At 43.7% G+C, this 20,323-nt stretch overlaps 1 protein-coding gene across 1 annotated transcript; it reads left to right on the forward strand.

Moving 5' to 3' along the window:
- Nucleotides 1-8,283: 8,283 nt before the first annotated feature.
- Nucleotides 8,284-19,084, forward strand: GPRC5A (G protein-coupled receptor class C group 5 member A). The gene is made up of 4 exons (XM_056847290.1): nucleotides 8,284-8,513; nucleotides 14,790-15,754; nucleotides 17,443-17,495; nucleotides 18,927-19,084. The coding sequence occupies exons 2-4, from the start codon at nucleotides 14,839-14,841 to the stop codon at nucleotides 19,017-19,019; spliced, it is 1,062 nt and encodes a 353-aa protein (XP_056703268.1). The 5' UTR covers nucleotides 8,284-8,513; nucleotides 14,790-14,838; the 3' UTR covers nucleotides 19,020-19,084.
- Nucleotides 19,085-20,323: the final 1,239 nt, after the last annotated feature.

Below are 20,323 nucleotides of genomic sequence, written 5' to 3' on the forward strand. Positions count from 1 at the left end.
GGAGAGACACTCAGAAACTGAACCAACGTAATGGATTTTTAATTGCTTGCCACCTCAAGAATTATATAGCCTATGTCTTATTACTGTCTGTAGGAAAATATAATAGGCAGGGTTTAGAGGACTGCTTTTTTTCATATTTTCTTAAATCTTTGCTCAGTCTGTTATGTTTGCATGTGAGGGGTGTGCTTTTTATTTTCTTATTAAGCTTTGTTTCATATTCAGTGCAGCTAGTCTGATCTCTGCGACCCAAGTTAAGCCCCTGTTCTGTCTATATGCGCCAGCAACACAGGGGGAGGGGCAAGGGTGAATCCTACTCCCCTTGAGTGTGCAACTGAGGCCGATAACGCATGGCTGTTTTGTCTTGTGATTCTCCCATGAATGTTGCGATTCTCTGTTGTCATAATGCATGACTTTCTCCTGCCTGTGGGGCCGACTCACTTCCCTTCCACAAATTGTCCGTGTTTTCCCATCCCAGTTTTCTCCTGATTTTACTTTCAGTTTCGCAGCAAATGCGAGTATTTGCTGGTGCCTGCTTCAGCACATGGGTCGATTCCCCTGAGTCCCAACATGCTTCCTTTCATCTTTCCCCCTCCCACTCCTCCTCCCAGTTCCTTTCTGGTTGACCCCTGAAACATATCTGCCTTAGCTGCCATTGTCCGCTGTTCCTTATCTGCTTCCTTGGTGTTATATACTCGCCCCTGCCATTCCTGCCTTCTGGGGCACCTAATAGTACCACAAAACTCTTCAGATATTTCCCCACATACACACCAGCCATCGTAAACATTCCTTCAGCAGTCTCTTTTATTGTTACACCATTATGTTTACATTTTACAAATTTCAAACGTGTGCCTGTGTTGTTCTTTGGTTTGGTGTGCAAATGGTGAAATGATGGGTGGCAAGCTGCTGGGCTGTGAGATGTGTTATTTGTGTGGTGTGGGTGTTGCTTTTCCTTGATGGGTCCATTTCCTTTGCCTTCTTAAACAATCTAGGGGGTGGATACTGTTCAGGGGCATGGGAAACATAAATTAGGTTCACTGGGATTACCTGTGACGGAAATTGGACGAAACAAGTCAGCACAGCCAATCCAATCCATGCAGTCAAAGGTCAACGCATGGCAGAGGTGTGTAGCAATGCTTCCCCCCTTTTTTTGCTGATGTGATAGTATACCGGCATACTGGTAAACCTAATTTTTTAAAAATTAAGGATGAAAAATAGAAAACAGTCACTCGGCGTTTGGGTCAACCTCCGATGAGCCTCAGCCAATCACAAAGTGGTGATGAAAATGACGGTGAAACCCCGACCACTCCCCGAGTATCCCACGTTATAGGCTGGGCAAAACGCACCCTGCTTTCTACCCTGATCAGTTGCGGGAATGCTGTGGGAGGGCGGTTGACATGCGTTCTATTTTCTGAACTCAGGATAAAAAAAAGTGAGACAAAGGAGGAACAATCCAAGGACATTCTAGCCATCCTTAGGCAAGGAAACCTGCCTGCAAAAGTCTTGGTTTGCTGGTGGCCACAGAAAAACCCAGAGAGAGAGGAAGAGGGGGGAAGAGAAGCTTGGCTAGGCAGGAGACAGAAATGAATGCTTGCGAGCACTATTTCCCCACAGATACAGTGACTAGAGTTGTCCACTTCGACTGCAGAGACCTGGATTCAAATGTTGCTCAGCCACTGAGCTCACAGGGTAACCTCAAGGGTATCTCTGTGATAATACTATATGTATGCTGCCCTGAGCTCATTTGAGGAAGGGAAGGATAAATATATGATACATGGTTCAGGTGACTATTTTAAGAAATAAGTAAATGGACTTCTTGCATTAGTCATGCATTCCAAAAGGATTTATTTTTGCTTAAAAAAAAAAGAGGCTTCTTTGGCCTGGCCTGACGTTTAGCATGTGGACAGATACACGTTTATTTATTTATTTATTTATTTATTTATTTATTTATTTATTTATTTATTTCACAGATACTTTAAAAAAAGAAAAGAAAGCAAGCAGAATTTCCCAAGATTCTTGATTTGTGAGTTCTATCAAATTTGGAATGGGACACTTGAGCGCCAATGTCTTTTCAGCTGTGAAGTCAACAGGGTTGACCAAATCCCCTGCTCTCAGGCTGAATTTCCTATCTATAAAATATCAAACTCGAGACCTGCCTTTGAAGACGAAAAATAAAGAATGAATTTTGCATGTCAGCGAAAGGATTCAAAGCAATGCCAGTACTAAACCAGTCAACCACATTTATCATTGCATGAAGAAGTAAATAATATCTCTGTGCTGACAGGACTATTGACTGTTAGGAATTTGGTCATCTATGCCCTTGGTCACACCCAGAGCAAACAGCAGAGGATGTTTGTCACCAAGTTTAATATTGTTAATGATGTTTGCATTTAACATAAGATCAATAGTTCTGACACAGTTATTTACATTTCTATGTGAAACAAAGACTCTGAGTAGTAACTTTTTTTACAGGCTCCATGAGTCCTAAGAAAACCCATCCCTGATTTAGAGGACAGAGGCAGGAAAGGGAACCTGTTGAAGCTTGCCTGAATGAGGGCCCACACAAGGAAGTCCCTTGAACCCATGTTATGCATGTATTCCAGTGCATCTAGCTGAAATCTTTTTCGCTGCTTCTTCAACATTCAATGTTGCTTACAATAAAGGTAAACAATAAGATCAGCAACCAAAAAAACCTATAATGAATAGGGTTGCCAGGTCCCTCCTCACTACTGGCGGGAGGTTTTTGGGGTGGAGCCTGGGAGGGCAGGGTTGGGGAATGGAGAGACTTCAATGCCATTGAATCCAATTGCCAAAGCGGCCATTTTCTCCTGGTGAACTGATCTCTATCGGCTGAAGATCAGTTGTAATAGCAGGAGATCTCCAGCTAGTACCTGCAGGTTGGCAACCCCAATAATGAAATATGTAATCTATTGTAGTTAAAATATATGTATTCCATTCTTTCAGCTGAAAGAAGAAGAACAAGAGTTGGTTTTTATATGCCAACTTTCTCTACCACTTAAGGAAGAATCAAACCGGCTTACAATCACCTTCCCTTCCCCTCATCACAACAGACACCCTGTGAGGTAGGTGAGGCTGAGACAGCTCTAAGAGAGCTGTGACTAGCCCAAGGTAACCCCCAGCTGGCTTCATGTGTAGGTGTGGGGAAACCAACCCGGTCCACCAGATTACGTCCACCACTCATGTGGAGGAGTGGGGAATCAAACTTGGTTCTCCAGATTAGAGTCCACCGCTCCAAACCACTGCTCTTAACTACTACACCACGCTGAAAGGTCTGTAAGGTGGGACTATAAAATGGGATAATTAAAAAAATTGCAAAAGAGAACAAAAATCACAAAACATTAATAAGAATCAGCACAGCAAAATCAATAAGATACTGCTATTGGGGAAACGCCAATCATTAACCTGGTTGCTAAACATGAACCATGTTGGCACTTGGAAATATATCTATTACATTTTTATCCTACTCTGCTTCCAAGGAACACAGAGAGGTGTGTGTGGTTCTTCCTCCCCACATTTTATCCCTGCAATGACCCTGTGGGGTAGGTCAGGTCAAGAAAGTGACTAGCACAGGGTTGCTCACTGAACTTTGTGACTAAGGGCCAAATTAGATGTGAAGGTATCCCTGGTACTGAACCAGGGAAGCTGCCACCATTTTAAAGACTAACACAGTTGGTTTAAACATGCTGCGAAGTCCCGGGCCTGCAGTGCAGTGGGACCAAGTGCGCTTGCCACCTTCCCTCTCACTTTTTAAGTGCTAAAATGGCTGCGGGGGGGGGGCATTGTGGGCAGCATGGTGTAGTGGTTAAGAGCAGTGGTTTGGAGCGGTGGAGTCTGATCTGGAGAACTGGGTTTGATTCCCCACTCCTCCACATGAGCAGCAGAGGCTAATCTGGTGAACTGGATTTGTTTCCCCACTCCTCTGCATGACGCCAGATGGGTGACCTTGGGCTAGTCACTCTCTCTCAGCCCCACTTACCTCACAGGGTGTCTGTTGTGGGGAGGGGAAGGCGATTGTAAGCCAGTTTGAGTCTTCTTTAAGTGGGAGAGAAAGTCGGCATATAAAAACCAACTTTTTTTCTTTTTGAAAAGGCACAGGAGGGAAACAAGAGCATCTCACCTGGGCCATCACAGCCTTTTAAAATTGCCCATGTTAGGCTTTAAAATGCTGGTGGCATCCCATGACAGACATGGGACACTGTCATGCCTGGTTTGGCCCTGAGTAGGCATTTGAACCCAGGTCCCCCTAGTACTAGTCCAACCATTGTACCACACTTAAGGTTGCCAACCTCCAGGTACTAGCTGGAGATCTCCTGCTATTACAACTGATCTCCAGCCGAAAGAGATCAGTTTACCTGGAGAAAATGGCTGCTTTGGTCATTGGACTCTATGGCATTGAAGTCCCTCCCCAAACCCTGCACACCTCAGGCTCCTCCCCCCAAATATCTAGGTATTTGCCAACCCTGAGCTGGCAACCCCTAAACACACTAGCTGTGATCTGTGTAGGGAGTTACCACAGAAAAGGCCAGTTATGAACAGAATGAGAAATTCAATTACCACCTCTGCCTAAAATTAAAATAACAAACCACAAGCTCCTGGATAGCAGCACTAGCTGCGAAAAGCAAGAACAAAACTCTGGGGGCCATTAAAAAGGTTAAATTGTGGAAAGAGATCAGATGTGCACTATGTTAACCTAGAAATAACATAAGCTGCCCCCAAGTTGCCTTACACTGAACATAAATCAAAGGCTGGGAGAAGTATATCAGGAGAACTACAGTTTGAAGTAAGGGTCCATTTTATCCAGGTATTGGGGATAATTGTCAGATCAGTTGTGTAAAACTGTGGTTTAAAAATGAAACTTTCCGTCCAAGAATCAAGCGTGGCTGCTGTGGTTTTTGCCTCCAAACATCTGCAAAACGGACTCACTGCAGGCCAAGAGGCCTTCTGATTGCAACGAGGTGGTAGCTGAAGTTCCCTTCTTTCTGCAAAACAATCTCAAACTGTATGGGCTTGGGAAAAACCATACCTTCTGTTTTATCTGGGAAGCTGCGCTAAAAAGAGATTTTACTACTTTGTTTTATTGGCCATGATCCAAAAAGAACGATAAGGCTTTGGACACACCCTGTGGGTATTTTTACTTGTCTTATTTTAAAAAACAGACCTCGAGACCCTGTCACAACCACTTTTAAAAGCTGTTTCCCACATTTTCCACATGGAAAATTTGTGTGGTTTCCCAGTTGCTGCTGCAGCTGCTGATACAGCTCCGAGGTAACAGGTCTCCCTCCCACACAGTGAGTTTTCCCTTCATTTTCAGTGCCCCAGTCCCCTGTGATAGCCATCCCCCCCTGGCAAGGCCAAAGTCAGCACACCCTGAAGTGGGGCAACTTCCAGCACCCAGGGCTTCTTGTGGGGCCCAACTGCCACCGACCCCCCCATCCCTGCACCTTTCCCGCTGCCCACTTTCCTCCCACCTGCTCACGAGCACTGCTACCCACATTCCCAGGTAAATACGCTACCCAGCACTGTTGTGGAAGATCACAGCAACCTGTCAGCCATGAAGGTAGCACCTCCAGTAGGTAGGGTTGCCAACTGCCAGGTAGTAGCAGGAGATCTCCTTCTAATTCAACTGATCTCCAGCCGATGGAGATCAGTTCACCTGGAGAAAAATGGCTGTTTTGGCAATTGAACTCTATGGCATTGAAGTCCCTCCCCTCCCCAAACCCCACCCTCCTCAGGCTCTGCCCACAAAACCTCCCTCCGGTAGCAAAGAGGGACCTGGCAACCCTACCATTAGGGTTGTCAGGTCCCTCTTTGCCACCGGCTGGAGGTTTCTGGGGCAGAGCTGAGGAGGGCAAGGTTGAGGGAGTAGGGTTGACAACCTCCAGGTAATAGCAGAAGATCTCCTGCTATTACAACTGATCTCCAGCCGATAGAGATCAGTTCCCCTGGAGAAAAATGGCCGCATTGTCAATTGAAAAATGGCCCTCTCCAAACCCCACCCTCCTCAGGCTCTGCCCCAAAAACCTCCCACCGGTGACAAAGAGGGATCTGGCAACCCTAAGGGACTTCAATGCCATAGAGTGCAATTGCCAAAGGGGCTATTTTTTCCTGGTGAACTGATCTCTGTCAGCTGGAGATCAGTTGTAATAGCAAGAGATCTCCAGCCACCACTTGGAGGTTTCAGAAGTAATACAGCACACTTGCTCAACTCTTATTCCAAGAAAAAAATAAACAAATCTTTTTAGACCACAATCTTTGTCTGTTATTTGTCAATAAGTTCAAAATACAACAGTGTTCACATTACACTTCCAATCATATATACTTATAGATACAACAAAGCAAAACAGAACACAAGGAAAAACCTTTTTGGTTATTATGTTATTTTTCAATAAAACCACAACACAGCAGTGTTAATGTCACCCTTCCAATTTCATATACATGTAAATCAAACCAACAAAATATAACCCAAAATATTCCAGTCTGTCAGCATTTGGGGGGCATGGGGCACTGGGAGGGAACAGGGAAGGCTTGCTGCGCCGATGGAAATATTTTCCATCAGCAGAAATTTTGTACATGGTTTTGTACCCGTTGCTGAACTAGTTTAGAACAGTGGTTACAGTACTCCTGCAAATAGATATCCTGCCTTACAAAACTTTTTTTGTTGCTTGAGAGGTTTTACAAGCATGTGGATAATGATGAACCAGTAGACATTATACACGATTACACACACTGTCCTCCAGTGCCACTCCTCTGAAGATGCCTGCCACAGCTGCTGCCGAAACGTCAGGAAAGAAAATACCAAGACCACGGTCACACAACCCGGATAACCTACAAGAACCAATGAACTCTTACCGTGAAAGCCTTCGACAATATTATACACGGACTTCCCAAAAGCTTTTGACAGTGCCCCTTATCGAACGCCCCTGAGTAAACTTAGCAGTCATGGGATAAGAGGACAAGTCCTCTTGTGAATGAATAACTGTTTAAACAATCAGAAGCAGAGGGTGGGAGTAAATGGTCAATTCTTACCATGCAGGGAAATAAGTGGTGGAGCTTCCCAGGAAATGCATTAGGGTCAGTATTTAATTCATTCATAAATGGTGTGGATTTGGGGGTGAGCTGTGAACTGGCCAAGTTTGTATATGATACCAAATTATTCAGGATGGTGAGAACCAAAGAAAGTGTGAAAGTCTCCCAGAGGATCTCTCCAGATCAGTCAATGAAGAACAGCCTGGCAAATGAAGATCAATGTAAGTAGGTGTAAAGTGACACTCATGGGGGGCAGGGGAAGCAAAAATCCTAACTTGACATGTACACCGATGGGTTCTGAGCTAGTGGTAGCTGACCATGAAAAACATTTTGTGATGGTTGTGAAAAGAAAATGTCCTCTCAGTTTGTAGCAGTGGTGAAAAATCAAATTTCTATGCAAGAAATTACTAGGAAAGGAACCGAAAATTATAAGGTCTTTATTGTAATGCTCTGTATTGTAATGTGCATGTATAGATGTCGGGGTGGCTACAATTGGGATACTATGTACAGTTTGTACAGCCTGATCCCAAAAAGGATATAATAGGGCTCAAAAAGGTGCAGGATAAGGCAACCAATATGATCAAGTGGTTCAAGCACCCTATGAAGAAATGCTGAAAAGTTTAGGATTTGCACAGACAGATTTAAAAGAGGATTAGACACATTCTTTTCCAACTGAGGACAACAATATGGAGAAGCTTTGGCTTCTGTGACCCTGCCTTGTGGACCTTCTGGGGCATCTGGTTGGCTAACTGCCAGAAGCAGGATGCTCGTCTAGATGAACCACTAGTCTGTCCCAGCAGGGCTCTTGTGTTCCCAGGAACTTTGTTTAGGGAGACAAGGAGAAAATTTCTGAGAATATGCTGGCCTGGATGACTCTTCTATACAGAGCAGTGAAAGTGGGAAGCTTAAGAAACTGTTTATCATAGTCGCACATGTGCGTCTCAAAACACTGGCTTGACTGAATAGCAGCCAAATGCATGAAGGTATGATGGGGAGGAGCCCAGCAGTGTTATTCTTGGCCTGGGGTCTCCACACCCTCTCCGTTTCGCAACTCCCAGGGAGGTGCCGTTTATCAGCTGACTTGATGAATGGTAATGGATTCAGTTCTGGGGCTGGTACAGGCAAAGTTTCCGTCCCCACCCAACTTTAGGGGTGACTGTCCAGTTGACGTCAGACATTTTTTACTTCATCTTCTGGCAGCAGGACATTATTTTTATAACAGCACCAGGAGTAGTGGAACTGGAATAGGCGTGCCCAGCTCCTTCATCACCCTTCCCCCCCCCTCCATCATTTGCTTTTAAAGCTGCCCTTAGAGTTTATGAGAACATTTTTGTTGCTTGTCTGCTGAAGGAGAGTCAAGAGGAACGGAGGATATTCGCTGAGTGGCTGCTGCAGGAACTCTCCTGTTGTTTCGGACTGTGCTACTGAAGCAAATTCACCTGTCAGCTTCAAGCCAGAACAGACTCAAGGTAAATGAAATGACCAGTCAAAGCTACTGGTAATGGGACTGTAGCACTTTAACTTCGGTAAGATGGAGAATGAGTTTGGATGTGTTTCAGCAATAGTTTGGATGTGTTTCAATGATACAGCACCGTGTTTCCCATTGTGTGGCAACTCCCTTCACTTTTGTTTGTGTGTGCGCATGTGGGGTAATGTCAGAAAGATAAAAGATGAGTACACAAAAAGGTATCTTGAAAAATGGCCAGGACTTTCCCAGGTTGTAAGTTTGTGAGTGGTATGTGAGAGTGCTAGTGTGACATAGTATTAGATTGGGAAGATGAAGGTTCAAATCTCAGGGCTGCCATGCAGTTCAGTGGTTGACTTTGCCCTCCCCCACCTCACAAGCTTCACAAAGTTATATTGAAGAAAAAATGGGATCCACCCCTTTTATAGTGCCTTGAACTCTGGGTACAATTTGAGATATAAATATGATAGATAAAGAGATGATAGAGGAAATCATGCAAACCTCAGCTGGAGATTGCATTAGAGGTTTCTTTGGTCTGATCCAGAAAGACATATGTTGTATGTTCTTAGGACTGCTGGTTGTAAGTCTCACGCTCATTTTATTTACTGTTTATATTTCTGTAGCCACCTTTCTAAAAATTGCACACAAAGTGACTTACAAAATTTAAAAGCCACATCTGAAGTCACAGCTAGAAGAAATATCAGCCTGACCCAAATCTGGTTGTCCTGTCCCTGTAAAGAAGGGGGTGGAAGGGGGAGATTTAAAGCACACCATGGATGGGTCGAGGGAAGGAATGGGACTAGGGATGCCAGCCTCCAGGTGGGACCCGTAGAATTACAGCTCATCTCCAGACTACAGAGATCAGTTTCCCTGGGAAAAAATGAATGCTTCGGAGGGTGGATTCTATGGCATTGCACCCCACTGAAGTCCCTTTCCTCCCCACGCTCCACACCAAAATCTCCAGTAGTTCCGCAACCTGGATCTGGCATCCCTGCCCCCTATCCTCCGCTGGTGGCCAGGGGGACCTGGCAACCCTAAACTGGACCCTTTTCTAGCCCCTGCTTTCCTTCCCCAAAACTGCTTCTCACTAGTTGTTTTTCTGGCGAGGATTACTTTGGGGGCATGGAGCCCCACTGGGGAAAAAATCAGCTAGGAAGGAGCCATTGTTTGTAGAAGGGAAGCACAGGCAGCAGCATCCCCTCCCTGTCTGTTGGTAGCAACCTGATTCTGAAAAATTGGATCTACTACCATCATGTCCAGTTTGGTCTTGATTTGCAACTTTGTTACAATGTCAAGTTGTGTGGCTTCTTCCACCCTGGAGTTTGTTTCCATGCAGGATTACCTTTTCTCATTGCATTCAAAGGCTACAATGGCACCTATGTGATGCCATCTTCTCGGGGGGCGGGGGGCGGGTTTGGTTCCCTGAGCAGGACAACAGCAGGGTGCTCTTCCCATGGCAATCTGAAATATCCCTGTGTTCTACTGTGTAGGTCTTCTCGATAGAGTTGTTTTGTATGTTCATAGATGACATTTCTAAAGGGGAATATTTGCAGTTAAAAATTGATCAGGGCTTCAGCCAGGGTGGAAGGCAGTGGATACATCACCCCATCCGGATTAATGATTCACTCCACCCTTGGAGTGAACAATAATGAAAACAATATTTAAAGCAATATTAGACTTTTTGATTTATGACACAACAGCTTCCATCTGAAGAACGAGATCTCAGTTTTTGAATAGGGACCTCTCCTCCACCCACTTGGTGGTGCTACAAACTCCATCTGCATGACGTGACCAGCTCTCTGCATGTATCATTTGCCTGGTCAATTTTTCAAGATCACTGCTATGTTTATCATGTTTAAGTCATCCTGAAAAAGAAAAAAAAACTCTTTTCAGTAATATGCCTGAGTACAAGAGTAGGCTTAAAAGAGTAACTTATGCAGGTTTTTTAAAAACAAAAAAGCCCCTAAGAAATGTAATATGTTAATGTTTATGAACATAAGGAGCCCCGTGGTACAGAGTGGTAAGCTGTAGTACTGTAGTCAAAGCTCTGCTCACGACCTGAGTTGGATCCTCACGGAAGTCGGTTTCAGGAAGCTGGCTCAAGGTTGACTCAGCCTTCCATCCTTCCAAGGTCGGTAAAATAAGTATCCAGATTACTGGGGGTAAAGCATAGATGACTGGGGAGGCAATGGCAAATCACCCTGTAATCAAAGGCTGCCTAGTAAATGTCATGATGTGACATCACCCCATGGGTTAGTAATGGCCTGGTGCTTGCACTTGGGACTGCCTAAACTTTTTTTCCTGAACATAAATGTTCCTAATATTAACAGTTCCCAGACAATTAAAATACACAGAAGAAAAGTTGGTTTTTATACCCCACCTTAAGGACTCTCAGAGTGGCCTTCTCTTCCTCTCCCTACAACAGGCACTTTGTGAGGTAGGTGGTGCTGAGAATGTTCTGAGAGAACTGTGACTGGCCCAAGGTCACCCAGACTGTGAAGGAGTGGGGAATCAAACCTGGTTCTCCAGATTAGAGTTTGCCACTCTTAACCACTACACCACCTTGGCTCTCCTGGCTTTTAGGCTTAGTGACAGGAATTTCTGTGGCCCTGTTATGAGCCGATTTTCCATCAATTTACCATCCCTCTGGGCTATATGGCAGGGAAGACTGGCTACAGCGATGTATTAAGAGTTTGAAAATGTTATAAAAAATACTGTTCGCACTTTGTTTGGCCCCTTTAGCTGTGAAGATGTTTTCCAACCATTTTTTAGCCGTGGCATCCAAAAACCCTTTTAAAGCGATGTTTTTTATAACATTTTCAAACTCTTAATACATCGCTGGGAATACATAATGCAGTAACCCCAGTTTGAACATCCCATTGTCTTCAATGAGTTTGAATGACTCCTTCTAATCACTAACATAATTACTCTGTGTCTACTGCTAAGGCTGTAAAGCCATGACCTGGGTAGCCCCAGGCTACCCTGATCTCATCAGATCTCAGAAACTAAGCAGGGTTGACCCTGGCAAGTATTTGGATGGGAGACCTCCAAGGAATACCAGGGTTGTGTGGAGGGCAGGCAGGCAATGGCAAACCACCTCTGAATGTCTCTTACCTTGAAAACCCCACCAGGGGGGTCACCATAGGTCAGATGTGACGTGATGGCAAAAACAAATAAATAAATAAAAAGGCTGTAAAATGGGTCAGGGGTTGCTGCTTACTCAATGGGATAGCCCATATATGCAAGGAAAATGTGTGTTGATTTTTTAAATGTAAACACTCCAGAAACAACCTGACAAGACTGAGTATGCTCTTTGCCTTCTCTCTCTCTCTCTTTGTGTGTGTTAAGTGCCGTCAAGTCGCTTCCGACTCATGGCGACCCTATGAACCTTGCTCAGATCCTGCAAATTGAAGGCTGTGGCTTCCTTTATTGAGTCCGTCCATCTCTTGTTGGGTCTTCCTCTTTTCCTGCTGCCCTCAACTTTTCCTAGCATGACTGTCTTTTCCAGTGACTCTTGTCGTCTCATGATGTGACCAAAATATGATAGCCTCAGTTTAGTCATTTTAGCTTCTAGGGTCATTCTAGAAGGCATCAAATGTTGAGGGCAGTAAAGCCTTCATGGGGGGTGGGGAGAAAACCTGAGTAGTGGGAGTAGAATTGCCCTGCTTAGGGCCTAACAATTTAAAGTATCCTGGAAGAGGATTGGTGTGTATCAACACGACATTGCAGGTAGCATATGCTTCTGCTACTCATGGTTGCTGAACATGTGGATGTAATCTCTGAAAACAGTGCTTCTTAAATATTTATGGAGATGGTGAACCTCACTGCCAGTCACAGCTGTCTGGACAGCTACTGTGTTTCTGAGCTGGTGCTGAAATAAAGCATAGTGGTTTGGAAAATTATCACTGGAGAAGCATTAGACAGCATTATGACAAGCTCTCTGTTTTCAGTGGCCTGAAGACATGTCTGCATGGCAGGCAGGAGGGAAAAGTTTCTATTGTATGCAGTGCTGACAGTTGTAGATCACTGCAATTATCACAGCCAAAAAGATTGGGGAATGCAGGCAGTGCACCTGTCTGGAGCCGCAGAGGGGAGGTGTCCCAACTGTTTTATATTAAGTGGAAGTGCCATCTGATACCATTTTAAATAAAACACTCTCATTCCCAAAATCTTAGGCAAAACAGACCTTTAAGCAACTGATTCCCTTGCTGTTGCTAGGAAGCCACAGCATTCATGGCTTCAGCTTCTATGAGGAGGAGGGCCTTTTCCAGACCTATTTTGGCCTTTGAAGGAGGACGCATTGGCCCCTGACCTAGGGTTGCCAGCGCCAAAGGAAGGTTAATCAAGGCCAGGCCTGACAGCATCCACAGGGTGATTTGAACTCTCCAGACAATCAAGATCAGTTCCCCTAGAGAAAATGGCTGCTTTGGGGGGTAGACTTTATGGCATTGTACCCTGCTGAGGTCTCTCCCCTCCCCAAACCCCACCCTCCACAAGCTCCACCCCCAAAATCTCCAGGTATTTCCCCATACAGAACTGGCAACCCTAGTAATGATGTCTCCCCTTCATACTGTGGCCCTGATCAGCACTGGGGACCATGTAGTGGTTCTTTCCCTTTTGAGTGAGTACAGTACACAATACATGGTTACCTGATTTTTATGTATAATAACTTATTTAAAAGATCAGTTCACCATCTGTCCCAAGGCCATCTACTAGGCTGTCGTTTTGAAAAGTAGATGGAACAAATGGATGAGCAATGTGCAGCCACATGATGAGAGGCTGCAAACTCAGCTCATGGTGAAGCAAACTCATGATGTCCAGTTCTGGACCACTAGTGCAGCCTGGAGGCTAAGATATGAACAGGAAAACCCTCACTTGACAGTCACCTCCGCCTTGAGCTCATTCAGAGACCTTAGGTAAATCACTGTCCTAGGCTCAACACCACATATTAGGATAGCAGTAACATGAACAACCTACCTTAAGAATTGCTGGAAGGATAACAGCAATGTAAAACACAAGAAGCAGACTCAAAAGTACTCCCAATGGAGGGAAAGTCTTACTCCCTGCTGGCCCATGCTTCTGTTTCTCACCCCCCCTCCACTTTTCAACCTTCAGTCCCCCACTGCTGCTTTCCCCCTTTTTCTGATCTTTCATTTTTTAAAAATGCCTTATGCATGAAGTTGCTTGGCAACCCTACAATACCAGCTGTCACCTCCCAGTATTTCAGTAGGCATTTTTTTTAAGTTGCAATGTGTGCACTTGCACGCACATTGCTTCTCTGTTTTTAAAACTTCCCCCTTTTTTTTAGCTTTGGGATTTTTCTGTACACCTGGTTTTCCCCTCCCACTAGTTTGTAGAAGCATTTCTTTTTCAATACCCAGGCCCCATTGTGTAGATTTTTAAAATCCAAACACTAGGGCCAAGGGCACAATCAGATCTATGAAGTGATTTTTAAACACTTCAGAACACTACATAAATTAGGAAAATAAAGAGAACTGGTTGTAGTGTCAGACTAGGTTCTCAAATGGACAAGAGAAAGATCACATGCAAACTGCAAGTTCCGTCTTACCTCAATTTGCCTTGGGGCCATACTTGGAAAGGAAAAGTTAGTTAATCCATCAATTTCAGCTCAGTTACCCTATATGTAATTTGGCTCCCTGCTTGCTATTGGCATTTTAAAGAGAAAAGACAAGGTTTCAAATTTCCAATCTGCCATGAAGCTTATTGGGTAGCCCTGGGCCAGTCATGCTCTCTAAGAATAACCTATCTCACAGGGTTGTTGTGAAGATAAAATGGGAGATTAGGGAACTATGCATACAGCCCTCAAATCCTTTGAAGGAGGATGGGATAAAAATGTATTAGATAACAATTTCACTGTGAATTCAGGTCACCCATTTGTGTCCATATTTTCTGCTGAAGTGCTCAAGCGAATTCACCCTAATAAGGGTATTGTACCAGATGTTTGTTTAATCTGTTCTAAAGAAATTGAATAACTGGGAAAGTAATCTCTGCCTGAGGCCTTGGAGAAGTTTTGCCCATCAGAGGAGGTAATTCTGGGCTAGATGAACCAGAGGTCTAGCTCAGTATAAGGCACAATTTATATGTACATATGACGCAGTTATCTATAAATGATTTTTATCCAAATTAACTCTTAAAGTATTTGACCCATTTGGCCCTTCATTTAAAAGCCTGATCCATTACAGCTGTTCTCACATAATTTTGTAAACGTTGTTTGACTTATTGTTTTGTCTTATCTCTGCGCTTGTCTTATTTTCTGCAGATCTTCTTTTAAGACAAGCCGTTTACTCTAGTGCTTGCCTGGAGGCACTATGACGACCGCAGCTCCCCCTAGAGGCTGTGGCAACATAAGCAGCGACTATTACCTCCTCTGTGACACTGTCAAGGACTGGGGCATTGCTCTAGAAAGCCTGGCTGCAGCTGGTATTCTCACCACCATCATCCTCATACTAGTGCTCTTTTGCCTTATAGGTAAAGTCCAAGACAACTCTAAGAGGAACCTGATCCCAGTTCAGTTCTTCTTCCTTCTGGGCACTCTAGGAATCTTTGGCCTCACCTTTGCCTTCATCATCAAGCTCAATGAGAGGATTGCCCCCACCCGTTTCTTCCTTTTTGGGGTCCTTTTTGCCCTCTGCTTCTCCTGTCTCCTTGTCCATGCCTTCAACCTTCTCAAGCTCGTGAGGGGGAGACCCCCAAGTTCTGCACCGATGCTACTGGTTATCACCTTCAGCCTCACCCTTGTACAAATTATCATAGCCATACAGTATGTAGCCATCAACAGAGAAACACTAAGGGCTCAAAAAGATATAATGGAGCCACAAACCCATGATGACTTTGTTTTGCTTCTCATCTACGTGCTTTTCCTCATGGCCCTTCTCTTTGTAGCTTGTATGTTTGTATTCTGTGGGCCATACAGAAAGTGGAAGAGGCATGGAGCTCACATATGCATCACTATCTTATTCTCCATTGGCATCTGGGTGGCTTGGATCACCCTGCTGACGAGACCCAACCGAGACACCAGCTGGGATGATCCTGTTATGTGTGTGGCGCTGGTGGCCAATGGATGTGTCTTCCTGATTATGTATGTACTGCCTGAATTTTGCTTCCTCACTGTTCCACAAAACCCTGGGGACTACCCTCCAGAAAATAATTTCTGCCAGCCTAAACACATGAAGAGAAACTATGGCGTAGAGAACCAAGCCTTTGCTCAGGAGGACCAAACACAAGGTATGCTAAACTTTAATAAGATCCATATGTGTGATATTGTGAAATGCTTTGTGTGAAATAAAGATTTTTTGTAGGATAAATAAACCAAATTGTTTTAAAAGTAAATCTGAGGTAGCATGAGTCATTTCCACATGGCAGTTTCCAACATTTTCTTTGGCATTTCAGTGTAAAGGAGGTGCCCATGGAAAACACAGGCAGTTTTCAGGATATACCTGTTCAGAAAGTAAGAAGCCAGCTTCACAGTGGTTTCAGGTTTTCTGATCCACAGTCAACCACAGTCATGGGAAAAGTTTAAAGCCACCAGGATGGCTCCACACCATGGACTTAGACCCAATGGAAAATTACTCGTTTTGCTGCTAAATAAGTTCCCTTGACGAATATCTGCAAAGTGCAATGGACATTTTCTATCAAGTTATGATTGTACCTTATTGGCTTCACACTCATTATTTTTTTTGGAGCTCCCTTGTTTCAGGCACTCTGTTCTACCCTACCAAGATGAGTATCTCCAATGTGTTTTGGTTGCTTGTTTGCTTAAACGGAGGGGGAGAAGACGAGAGCCATTTACCTAATAGGAAAACTCCCCTCCCCACTCTGTTGCATTTGAACAGGTGTAATGTCTTTGCTGCAGAAAAAGAACAGGAGGGAATCTGTTGCCAGAGAAATGTCTGTACTAGCTCTGAAGAAATGCTCAAGGTGGCTAAGTTCTGTGTGAGAAATTATCTGAGGATGAAGGGCTCCTCTGTCTCTGGTGGCCTGAGCAAACATTTCCCTTGTATAATGTGTCAGTTGTTCAATAAGCCGATGTGTCTATAAATCTATATACTTTTAGGGTTTTTTTTAAACTTAGGAAATTTCTACCTGGGGGTGGGCATACAGCCCTTGATATAAAAACACAAATATCAAAATACAAAGAACAAAAGCAGTAAAAAGTAGTAAAATCAACAATAATATATTTAGGTAATATATGTAAAGTGGAGAAAGAACGTGGCAAAAGCAAATAGCCTAACCGCTGCTGCCTATTATTTCCAATACACTCTTCTTCAGTGGGAAGGGTTGCTTAGAGCCACTCTGGGCTCTCCTGACATTCAGAAGAACAAGAGCAAGATGCTTGATCAGAACAGCAATGTTGCTACTCTCCCATGGAGGCACCTTGCTTGGTTCCAGGGCAACCTGGGTAGCCCCCAGAATTTTGTCCCTCTTGTCCCTTCCTTTCAGTCGCCCTGTCTGTGGGAAAGAGAAGAGTCTGGGATAAACAGGGTCTGGTGAGAGAACCACTACTCATAGATTACTTATAGAAAATATTATCTGATCTACTTGTATTATTTATATATGTATAATCAGTTTAGAAGGTGAAATAGTTACCTGGCATTTGAGTTAGTAAGTTTATTAGTTATTTAATTAGTTGTCTTTTGGCCGGTTCCAGAGCCTCAAGGTATCTTATGAGGTCAGGGGAGCATTACTTTGCCTCTGCAATTATTTCACTGAAATACAGGGTAGTGGGAAAGCAGCTTGTTTTGACTCTCTGTCTATATGAAACCCAGTAACAGGTTTACAAGTAGCAAATGGTTACAAATGGTTGTCTAGAATCAAATTAAGACTTTTTCTCTTGTGTGGTAATGTGGAAGTAATCAACTCAATGCCTTTCTTTCTTTTGTTTGTTTGTTATTTTCTCTTTCGTTTATTTCCAGGGGAAACTGGAGATCGTACATACATTCCTTATTCAACTCATTTTCAGCTGGAGGTAAATAAAATAGCTCATCATCAGTGCTGGATTGACTTGCCAGGTCCCTCTTCGCTATTGGCGGGAGATTTTGGGGGCAGGGCCTGAGGAGGGCAGGGTTTGGGAGGGGAGGGACCTAAATGCCATAGAGTCCAATTGCCAACGTAGCCATTTTCTCCAGGTGAACTGATCTCTATCGGCTGGAGATCAGTTGTAATAGCAGGAGATCTTCTGCTATTACCTGGAGGTTGACAACCCTAAGATTGACTCATTACAATTTAGCCCCATTAAGACAAATGGCTAGGGTTGCCAACTTTGGGTTGAGAAATACTTAGAGATTTAGGGGGTGGAGCCTGGAGAGGTGGGGTTTGGAGAGGGTAGAGACCTCATTGGTATATAATTCTGCGGAGTCCAGCCTCCAAAGCAGACATTTTCTCTTGGCGAACTGTTCTCTGTTGCTTGGATATCAGTTGTAATTCCAGGAGATCTCCAGTCCCCCCACCTTGGATCTGGCAACCCTACAAATGGCCTGGAGGGGATATGTTTTTAAAAATTGGAAAAATTAGTCATTTAGAGAAAAGGAATGTGCTGTTCACTTCACATGAGGTTCCATGTATCAGGACTGTATGGAACATGGTGAACTCAGTGAACAAGTTGTTTTTCACAAATGAGGTATGCATAACAGAGATTAATTTTTATAGCTAGATTCAGAAAAATGGTCCTTAGGCATCTATCAGAGCTGAGCTGAGTTGGTTTTTATATGCTGACTTTCTCTACCACTTAAGGGAGACTCAAACCGGCTTACAACCACCTCCCCTTCCCCTCCCAACAACAGACACCCTGTGAAATAGGTGGGGCTGAGAGAGCTCTAACAGAGTTGTAACTTGCCCAAGGTCACCCAGCTGGCTTCGTGTATAGGAGGGGGGAAATAAATCCAGTTCACCAGATTAGCCTCTGCTGCTCATGTGGAGGAGTGGGGAATCAAACTCGGTTCTCCAGATCAGAGTCCACCGCTCCAAACCACTGCTCTTAACCTCTATACCACGCTGGCTCATCAGATACTCACAGAGTATCTTATCATTTGCTTTTAGTTTCATAATGTTTATTTTCATAATACTCCTTGTTTAATAAGGATTCCCTGAGGATTCCTTCATACACTCATTCACCAGTCTCAGTTCAGTTTTAAATGATCCAGGTACTGGGTTTTCTTTCACTACCAACTACATAAGCCCACTGTTAACCTATCATTATACATTGCAATAGTAGGAGGGCATAGATGACACAAAGCCAAATTAACTTGCAATAGTAGGAGGGCATAGATGACACAAAGCCAAATTAACTCAGAGAAGGCAGTCTTATTTGTTTAAAAGACCATATCAGTTAAGTACCCCATTGTCTCTTGCAGAATGTGTTTCACGTTAAAATGTTATCAATTACACCTTCCTTTTTCAGACCCTCGAGTCTCAACAGGATTTCTCCATCCCCCGGCCTAAAACACGGTCTAGTCCATACCAGGAATATGCTGGCGGGAAAGGGGTCAAGTAACAGCTGCCTAGGAGTACCAGGAGAAGCAATGCAGAGTTGACTGAAGGCTGGAAATCCTCAAAAATAATTTGGTGCTTCAGTTATATTAAAACAGTTGTGGAACTCACTGCTACTGTGGATGAAGGAAGATCTGCTTTCTTTTTTCTCCCAATGTGTTTGTATTTGTTTCTGCACATGTGGCACTTTATACTTTTTCATTCATCCATTTCCTTCATATAATGAATCTCTTTGGCTTTTCTGAGTTCTGCTGAGGCATCTGTACCTCAGCATTTTTCCCCAAGCTCATTTTACCGGTACCTCACAATATGAGAGAATGAAAATTACACCCCTTCCCATTCATGAACTGTTGAAAGATGTGGGAGTAGTACAGAGCTGACTACTCTTGGCTGAGACCGTATCTACTCATTTTTCCACTTCATCTGAAACTCTGAAATTAGCAAGATTAGTAAATGGTAATTTTCTTCTGGCGTGTGGCTGTCCGTGACTGTTCTTAATTGTATCAACAGTATTAGTGATTATACTAGGTCCATATAACATTGTCTTCATAAAATGCTACAACCTCTTCTGGCAACTCTTGAAGAATTAAAATTAAGCACTGAATTTTTTTAGAGGAATCACAATATTTTAAAACTGTAACTCTGCACATTGTCTATAGAGCAAGAAAGAAATGGAAAAAAAAGAGAAACAAGTTTTAACTAATTTAGTTAAACAAAGCTGATCAACATTTGTGATCAGCTTTGAATTAGATTTTTCTTCACTGGCATCTCATGTACTTAATTGATTCCTATTCTGACTCTGTCCCAGAGAGTCTTCCTGCAATGATGGCCAACTTGCCCTGGAGTTTGGACACAAGCTAGACATGGACCAAGAGAGTAACTCAGCACTTTACTCTCGTTCCGTTGTTACACTTGTGATACTTTATGTCTCTTGAAGCATGCTCATATGGTGTCAGAATATAAGAATTGCCTTGCTGAATCATGCAGAAGGTCTGATTACACATCCTTTTCTCCATCCAGATGCCTCTCTGCTTGGAATCACAAACAAGTCATGCCATTTGGCAGTCAGAAATATTTTCATATAGAAGCTCCATGTTTAGTTGTAAGATAAAAATGAATTGAGAAGCCAATCTTTCTGGAAATATTTTTTTTCAAGGCTTAAGCTGTGACTCTGGTTATAAAAGAGGGATGGACTTTCCTTGGTCCCACAATTAGCACCTGCTGTGTAAGGACAGGATATATATGGAGGAGATGAATGGGCATGATGTCCCTCCACCTTCCTCCAACTACACCGAAGTCATGTCTATA

Source organism: Euleptes europaea, chromosome 3 (assembly GCF_029931775.1).
Source record: "Euleptes europaea isolate rEulEur1 chromosome 3, rEulEur1.hap1, whole genome shotgun sequence".
NCBI lineage: Eukaryota > Metazoa > Chordata > Lepidosauria > Squamata > Sphaerodactylidae > Euleptes > Euleptes europaea.

What these genes read in the sequence shown, in the direction of transcription:
- GPRC5A (XM_056847290.1), top strand. Translation starts at nt 14,839, where the DNA reads ATGACGACCGCAGCTCCCCCTAGAGGCTGTGGCAACATAAGCAGCGAC. An exon ending in TCAGGAGGACCAAACACAAG is followed by an intron (nt 15,755 to 17,442) that starts GTATGCTAAACT and finishes GTTTATTTCCAG; the next exon opens with GGGAAACTGGAGATCGTACA. An exon ending in CAACTCATTTTCAGCTGGAG is followed by an intron (nt 17,496 to 18,926) that starts GTAAATAAAATA and finishes TTCCTTTTTCAG; the next exon opens with ACCCTCGAGTCTCAACAGGA.